This window comes from Mesoplodon densirostris, chromosome 9, assembly GCF_025265405.1.
Source record: "Mesoplodon densirostris isolate mMesDen1 chromosome 9, mMesDen1 primary haplotype, whole genome shotgun sequence".
Classification (NCBI taxonomy): Eukaryota; Metazoa; Chordata; class Mammalia; order Artiodactyla; family Ziphiidae; genus Mesoplodon; species Mesoplodon densirostris.
Window position 1 is genome coordinate 38224205 of NC_082669.1, and position 8191 is coordinate 38232395.

Here is an 8191-nt window from a genome sequence, read left to right on the forward strand (position 1 = left end):
GGAGGAAGACATCCGTGGTGGTTAGGGTGGGGAAAGCTTTATTAGAAGACAGAACTTTTATATGGCTGGGGCTTAAAAGGGGAAATCTTTGCCAAATTCCCAACACAGCGTTGACGTGGGACGGAGGGCCATGTGCACTTACCCAGATTGTCTCTCTCACCACCACTCTCAGCGGGCGTGAGAGGAGAAGGCAGACAAGGAATGTTGCTGGTGGGAAAGAAAAGGGAGGGAAGTACACAGGCACCGACTAGTCACTGCCTCCTCTGGAAGGTCTTAGAATATTTCTTCCCAAGTCTTGCTAGTTTTTCCTTAAGATAAAGATTCATAAGTGCACAGTACTTGTAATTTCCCCACTCATTGACCAACAGCATGTATCCTTAAGAACGGACGTGTCTTAGATTTGATTATTTATGTGTGGTTTCTTCATTCAGCAAGGGTTTATTGGGGCCTCCTATGTTCGGGTTCTGGGCCGTGGGCTCCGGATGCAAAGATGAATACAATAGAGTCTGCCTTCTTGAGGAACCCCATGCTGGCTGGAAAGAAAAATCAACCCATTTTAAGATGTGATACAATGTCGTCAGTGCTGTGATGGACAGGTCTGTGCAGTGTTTGAGGAACCCAGAGGAGAGAGGCAGAAATTCTAGTTATTATTTGGAAACTTGCACATTGCTGTGTCTTCTGCAAGTGGTCGCACCATGTTAAAGGCTTTTGATTGCATCTTTAAATGTATTCCGCGTATCCTCTTGGGATTTTCTACATCATCTGTCAGTTCCCTGGGGGGTAGTGTGACCTAAAGGTTAAGAGTAGGGAGCCTGGAGGCAGGTAGACCTGGATTTCAAATCTGTGGTTTACCTTCCAGCTGGTGACTGAGGGAATCACTCTCCCACATCCAGAAAAAAAAGTATGCAAATGCAAGGATTAAATATGATGCATGCAACACATTTAGCTTGGTGCCTGACATTCAGTAGGTGTTCAGTCATATCTTTCTCTAGGTGACTGCACCTTTTTTTTTAGTGGTGGTGGTAGCAATGGAAACTAGTTTATACTAAGCTTCACAGGACACACAAAGGTTTAGTTGCTAATTTTTTTTAAAAAGGCCTTTATTGGTATAAAAACAATTTAAACATTATATAAATACAATATAAATATTTCTTTTAAAAATATGTATAAGTTAGCATTTTTTTGAGGTAAGCCTACACATTCCAATAAATGATCTGGCTCCGAAACAACAAGGATATTCAAGCCGCATAGCCATTTTTACGATACTTTTTCAAAACAAGTATATAAAATATTTCAAGAGGCATTTCATAAAAATATAAATATCTATCACTTACATAAATTAACTCGATATCACATATTTAAATATCAATAAATTAAAAATAATTAAAATAGTGTCCTAACGCTCATACTTTTAGTTCTTCATAGAGAACAACGTAAGTTATGTGCCCAGTGGACAGGTTTCTGACAAGAGGAGGGAATGCCCATGAACTACAGCAATCTTAGGTGCCCCAGCTACTTTATCCGAATAGCCCTCAGGCTGAACTGCAGGAAATTCTCAAGGCTTCGCAGGATGAGGATAATCTTTGTGTTCTTCATCCAGTCATCGTTCTGTGACTGCAGATTATTCATCAGGCTGGCATTTGTAGTTGGGTCAGGGGTGGTTACTTCATCTGGATTCTTTACCTGAAGAGAACAGGAAACAGAAGGAATTGTTTAAATACTGAACAAATCTTTTGCAGTGGAGAGATACTGTGGCCCGTGGGAAGATGTTCAAATTGGGGTGAAGGAGCGGACTGGGGCCACCTGCCTTGACTTGCCCAGATAGGGGGAGGTGCCTCTCCTCTGAGCCCACAGAGCTTAGGACGCGCTCACAGCAGCTGAGCTCTAATCTCTTTGCTGCTCTGTCTCCGTTAGACCCTAAGCATTCCATGGGTAGCCATAGTATCTTACTCATCTTCTGTTATCCTAAACAGTGCCTGACGCATAGTCGGAATTCAATAGATAAACGAAGCACTTTTAGTTAAAGGCATTTTAATAGGTTCTTCAGGGAACTCTAATACTTTTCTCTGGTTTTGCTCTCACCCATTCATCCCGCATCTGTTAAGTGGGAAGCAGCCGCAGAGCACAGGGAGATCAGCTCGGTGCTTTGTGACTGCCTGGAGGGGAGGGATGGGGAGGGTGGGAGGGAGGGAGATGCATGAGGGAGGGGATGTGGGAACAGATGTATATGTATGACTGATTCACTTTGTTATAAAGCAGAAACTAATAAAAAAAATAGAAAAAAAAAAAAAAGAGTCCACTGCTCTGAGGGCTTGAAGAGGACTGGGCAACACCTTTCAATGGACCCACTCACATGGAGCTAAGTAATTGTGGAAGGCCTTGCACCTCCAAGTGTGATCCTGGGGCACTGCAGCCTCAGCATCACCAGAAGCTTGTTAGAAATGTGAGTCTCAGGTCTCAACCCAGACCTGCTGAATCAGACTCCGCATTGTAACAGGATCCTCCAGGAAACTCGTGTGCACCTTAAAGTGGGAGAAGCCCTGGGTTAGGGCAACCTGGTTTAGAAAAGGCAGAGGCAGGATTAGCACCCATGTGCCTGCTTCTCAGTCCAGGGCCCTTCTCTTCATGCTTTGGCTCATCCACAAATTGTGCCATCAGGCCTCCACCATGTGGCATTTGAATGGCTAGCTGGTAGTGACCAAAGCTCTTGGTACCTGCTCTTTCAGCCTCTCGCCATTTCTCTGCATTAACTCTTTGGCAAAAGAGTAAGGGAAAGGAGTTGAAACTACCATAATAACACGAATGTCAATTGGCAATATTAAAATAATTTTTAATTGCTCTTTGCTCTGTTTTGTGGATCACTACGTGAAGTTGAATGTGCTTTCTTCTGCCTCTACAGGTACTTTTTTCTTATTTCTTAAGCTCTTAGAAGTTGATGTTAAAACCCTCCCCATTTAACAGAGTTTTAAATACAGTTATTGATGTCTTTTGCAGAAGAGAGCAAAAAGAAAAAGTTTTAACTATCAGGAAATATTTCTCAGATCCTTTCCTTCACACATGGCCATCTCTTTTGAATTGGCTCTGCACTGCCGAGTTGTCTAGGCTGCTTTCTTTGAGCCAAGTGAGGGGATGAGAAGACACCCACCTTTTGCCTCAGGATCTGGACCAGTGCTTTGATACTAATCTGCACAGCCTCGATGCTTCCCTTATCACCCTCATACTCGTTCTGGAGGTAGTCCAGGTATATCTGATACTCCAGAAGACCAGTGGTGATTCTCATCAAGCAAGTCTCCTAAGAGGAAAGATGGTGGGAAAACTGGTTATTGCTAGGAAGACATAATCGATTTTAAAAGTTAAAATTGCTCTAATTCAATAACTTCTCCGTCTGCCCCTCCAGGGAACTTCAAGTACTTCTTAAGCATCATGTTTTGAGACATGATGCTGAAGCTGCAGTGCTCCAGGATCACACTTGGATGCTCAAAGAATCATGTCTCATGTTTTGAGACCTGTTGTTTAAGGACAGCATCAGCTGCCCCATTTAAAATGTCTGGACAGTGAGAGGCACCGCTTCATTTCCCCAAAGCCCAGTAGATGCTAGATTGCGGCAAGGGGCCTTCCTCTGATTCTCTCCATAATGCTCTTCCCTCTGGCTGCACTCCTGCCCTTGTCAACATCGGGTGGAAAGCTCCTTTTATGAAATAAAAGGGCTGAAACCTCCTTTTATGAAATAATCAGAAGTCAGTGGAGGTTATGTCACTGTCTAGCAGGAGAAGGGTATAGAGAATGACCTCAGCAGGGAGGGCAGGCCTGGATCCTGCCAAGGGCAGCCAAAGAGGAGAAAGGTCCCTGGACCCACTTACCCAGGATGAACTAGCTAAACCTGTGGGGTTTCCTAACATTTGACTGTTGTGAAAATTCCAGCACAGAGGGGCTATCTCTGACCAAGTCGTTCAAAACTAAGTTGGCTTTAATAGCGTTTAAGTTGGCCTCCTCATGGAATTTACATGATGCTCTTCACATTTATCCCCTTCTTGATTGCCTGCCTGGTCTATATGTATACAGACACTGCATGCAAGAGGGAGAACTTTTTACTAAGGAGTAGCTAAAAGTGAACGTATTGCATTCGTACCTGATTGAACCCAGATTGGAAGCATCCATCTTTTTCTGCCATTTTTGGAAGGTTCAGGTTGTTTTCTGCCAGTGCCTCCTTGCTGTTTTCACACTTGTCATACTTCTCACACATCTGAGAAAGAATATCAGAACCGTTATCGTATAAGTGCCCCTAAAGCAAACACCACTAGAGGGCTGATGCCCTCTGGCCCTCATGGCCAGAAAGTTCTCTAAGAAAAGTGAAATCACAATCCATTAGCCTCCAGGCAAGCAAGGTCTACAGGAGATGAGCACACTTGGGTTCAATTCTAGCCTCACCTGTGACTTCACGTTTATGACCTATTCCAAGTATCAGTGTCCCTATCTCTCCAAGTTGGGGATAATGAAATACCTCCCCTGTAAGTTTATTGTGAGGATAAGACACAATATTTATATAAAGTGCCCGGCACATAGTAGGTACTTAATAAATAACAGGAATTTTGATGATAATTGGGTGAATATAATTTGAGCCATAGAATGTCCCAGCTGGAAGGACCTTTCAGATCATCTAGTCCAATTCCATAATTTTACAGATGGGGCCCAGAGGTGGTAGAGAATTTGCCCAAGATCACAAAGCTTGTTCAGCAGAACCAGAACTAGATTTGGGGCTCCCAATCCCCTCTCCAGTATTCTTTCCTTTCTACCAAAGCAGAGCCAAAGTACCTTACATTTAAAGCTTGGGAGCTGCTTTAACGTACCTACGATTTTGCCGCTTCAGTGGGCTATTAGGTATGCATTTTATATGCCAGAATAACTTTGGGGAATCCCTAACCACTGAGCTGGTGTCACCTAAAAGAACTGTGACTGTCCTGAGAAGCTGTACAGTCATTTCAGGTGGTGATTTTTAATCCTCCCAAAGTCCGAAACACGAAAAAGATTGACAGACCTTATTTTTTGGTAATGAAAAAGGAAGTCCTGAGAGGTAGTGTGACCTTCCGCTCACACCAAGTGTGGAGCTGAGGATGGGCCAGGGAGATGGATCCCAGCCCCACTGTAGATTCTCCGAGAGGAAAAGGAACTACCTGGGACCAGCAGCAGAGGAGAAATTACAGGACACAGTCTGCCCCATTGGCTTCAAATCTAAATTGCCTCCCAACCCAGCAAAGACCTCCCAGTGCAGGATCCCCCATCCACATCCAAGGGCAAGGAAATAGGTGCCCACACAGGCCCTCCATCACCCTCAGGCGAGCCTACCTACCTCCTTTCTCATTGCAGAGATTTTGCCGAGGATGTACTTAATGAGAGCTTCAGTTTTGTCTGGAGAGGTGAGGAGAATTCTGTCTGAAGTGGTATCATCTTTGAAATCTTCTCCCATGGGTCCCGGGGTAGGGAAAGCAGTAGCGGTCACCAGGAGCAGCCCCAGGGAGAAGGCGACTGTGCCGGAGGGAAGGGAGAGCAGCCAGTGAGCAGACCGCACCGCTGGGGGAGCTGTGCTTCTGGCTGCTGGCCGCCCGCCAGCCCTCAGGGCAGCGGATACACACCGCCTCCCTGGCCCAGCACGGCTGCCAGCCAGTTCCAGGGCGAGGGATTTCCTTCACTTACTTGTGGAGAGGGAGTTCATAGCTGGGTTCCTGGAGGGCAAATGGAGCTCTCTTTCTCGTTGCTGGTGGGCTCGAGGGCAGACTGAACCTCAGATATCCCCGGTCTCATATTTATTGGGGGTTGAAACTCTAATATTGAGACTCATGGGAAAATCCCACATTTGATAAATCTTTGTTGGAGGATGGGGGTGGGACCAGAGCGGGTGGGGCTGATTGGAAACCTTATTAAGATTGTGCAATGTGACGTCCTTTAGCATCACAGGAATCACAACTAGGGGAAAAAAGTCATTACCAAGGCTAGTCCTCAGAAGCTGGATCACTCTTCCTTTACTTTCTGTTTTTTTTTTTTTTTCTTTTAGTGACTCAGCACATTGGCATGTCTTGAGAAGGAAAGTAAAGCTGAAATCATGCACGAAGTTTTACGGCGGGGTGGCGGGGGGCGGGGAAGCTAAGGCTGACTATGGTGAAAAAATACTTTAATTACCAGATTAACTGGCTGGGATTTAGTATTCCAGTTTATTGGTATTTGTAAAAAACCTGAGATTAGTTTCCTCAGACCACCCCACAGCCCACCGGCCTGGGTTACAAATAAGATACTGCGAGCCCTCTGCAGTACTTTTTTTCCGGGCTCTCGCCGTGACCAGCTGTTGCAGAACCGCCTGACTGCCCCCGAATCTCGTGCACTAGTCGCTAGGAGTCTCCAGGTGCAGGGTGGGTGCATACGTAAATGACTCCTTTTTGCCACCACGTGGCATCTGCCGTCTTCCTCCTCACCTGCTCCAGCTCACTTTGGCCGGGTCAGTGGTAGCCCTGCTCACTCCCCAGTGGCCTTTTGGGGATCCTCCCCATGAAGACTTTGATCTCTGTGCCATGGGGGTTGTCTTGTAGCGCTGGTGCTGTCCCCTCCACTGGCCACAGGGTGACCCTGCTCCCATGGGGAGCCCCGAGGACCCTGGGCGGGTTCTGGGTCTGCTGGAGTCCTCAATTTACTGACACACACACTGGGTTCAGGGCAGAAGTGGGGAGGATACTACTCACCTCTTTGATGGGATGTCAAAGGAGGACCTTGTGGCATTTTCTGGATCTTGTGTTCATAGCACCCCCCTGCTGTATGACTTGATTTGAATCCAGAAGCGGCTGAGGAAAATCTACTTGTAGAACAGGGTTCTAGGTTCGGAAGCAGGCTTCCCCTCCAATGCCTCAGCCTTCCAATTTGGGTTGAACTTGTACGGGCTTCCTCAGTCCTCACAAGAGGGTCCTTGGTTTCATGCAAATGGAGTCTATACCAGGGTTCCCCACCAGTCTCCAGAACACCCAGACAGCTCAGAAGATTGGTTCCAGGCTGAGACTAGGACCCTTGTATGGCACCAAAAAAAAGAAAAAAAAAATTTTTTTTTTGTTTACAAAACACAGTGTTAACATCACAATCAGCTTCTTTGCTTTGCAAAGAGGATCTTGTCAGGATTGCTAAAACAAGGACCTCAGCCAGGGTATTTAAAATATGAATCGATTTACTCAAGTTTTGTTTTGCGCACAACATGTTGGGACCTGCCTGTTGGGGAAAGTGAGGTCATTCATTCTTTCACTGATTCTCTAAACAGAGGCAGGTCCTGCGGTGGTGGTAGCAGGGTTTTGAGTTTGAAAATGAAAATGGGAGAGGTTGGCCGAGTGGTTTCGCTTTTAGTGCTCTTGGGTCTTGAGCAACTCAGACACCCGCAGCCAAGCCTCCTGCACCGAACGAAGCCACCTCTCTGGCTCCCCTGCGATGCATGGGCTAGGCCTCTGTAGTGTGGGACTGCTTCTTCTCACTTTTCTATTTTTTAGAAAATACGACTCAGTAAATTTCAAAGACTTAGAGACTCAACAACATACAGAGTTTTCTTTTCAATTAAAAGTTTTAAAAATAGGAAGTACATGTGCTTGATAAAATGTTTGAACAGAACATACAGGGAAAAGTAAGTCTCCTTCCTTTCCAGCTCCTCTCCCCAGAGGTAGCACCTGACCCACGGTGTTTTCAGCTAAATCCTCTGTTACCCTAATCTGGGTAAGGTTTTCTTGGCTACCTAGGTACTCACCTCTGTATTTACATTATCGGTTTATATATTGTGTAGACATACACACACTTGTGCACAAAGATATACGCACTGTAATTTCCCATTGTCTAGTTGCCACCTAGGCGATTCCCTACGGGCAGGCACACGGCAGAGGCACAGGCTCTTGAGTTCACACAGCTTGGGTTTAAAGCCCAGCCCTGCCACTTGCTGTTTGACACTGGCTAAGAAACCCCAAGGATCTGTGCCCTTGATCGCTCATCTATAAAACTGGGATAATAACAGTTCTTCCCACATTGCTGTGGTGAAGACTGAGAGAGATGAAGTGTGAAAAATCCCTGGAGCATAGTAATCCTGCAATTAACACTTGCTCTTTGTAACATTCCTAGGCTTGGGGTCTCTGCCGTGGAGAAAACTCTTCCAGCTCAGCTCTGTCAGGCAGTCCACGTG

General features: G+C 45.8%; 1 protein-coding gene across 1 annotated transcript; it reads right to left on the reverse strand.

Annotated features, from left to right (window-relative positions):
* Window positions 1-1100: 1100 nt before the first annotated feature.
* On the reverse strand, window positions 1101-5805 carry IL6 (interleukin 6). The gene is made up of 5 exons (XM_060108157.1): window positions 5692-5805; window positions 5348-5523; window positions 4130-4243; window positions 3146-3292; window positions 1101-1683 (listed from the first exon to the last, which is right to left on the reverse strand). Exons 1-5 carry the CDS (start codon window positions 5708-5710, stop codon window positions 1513-1515), a joined length of 627 nt encoding a protein of 208 aa, XP_059964140.1. The 5' UTR covers window positions 5711-5805; the 3' UTR covers window positions 1101-1512.
* Window positions 5806-8191: the final 2386 nt, after the last annotated feature.

What these genes read in the sequence shown, in the direction of transcription:
- IL6 (XM_060108157.1), bottom strand. An exon ending in TCCAATCTGGGTTCAATCAG is followed by an intron (nt 3,293 to 4,129) that starts GTACGAATGCAA and finishes CTTTCCTCTTAG; the next exon opens with GAGACTTGCTTGATGAGAAT. An exon ending in TCCAGATCCTGAGGCAAAAG is followed by an intron (nt 1,684 to 3,145) that starts GTGGGTGTCTTC and finishes TGTTCTCTTCAG; the next exon opens with GTAAAGAATCCAGATGAAGT.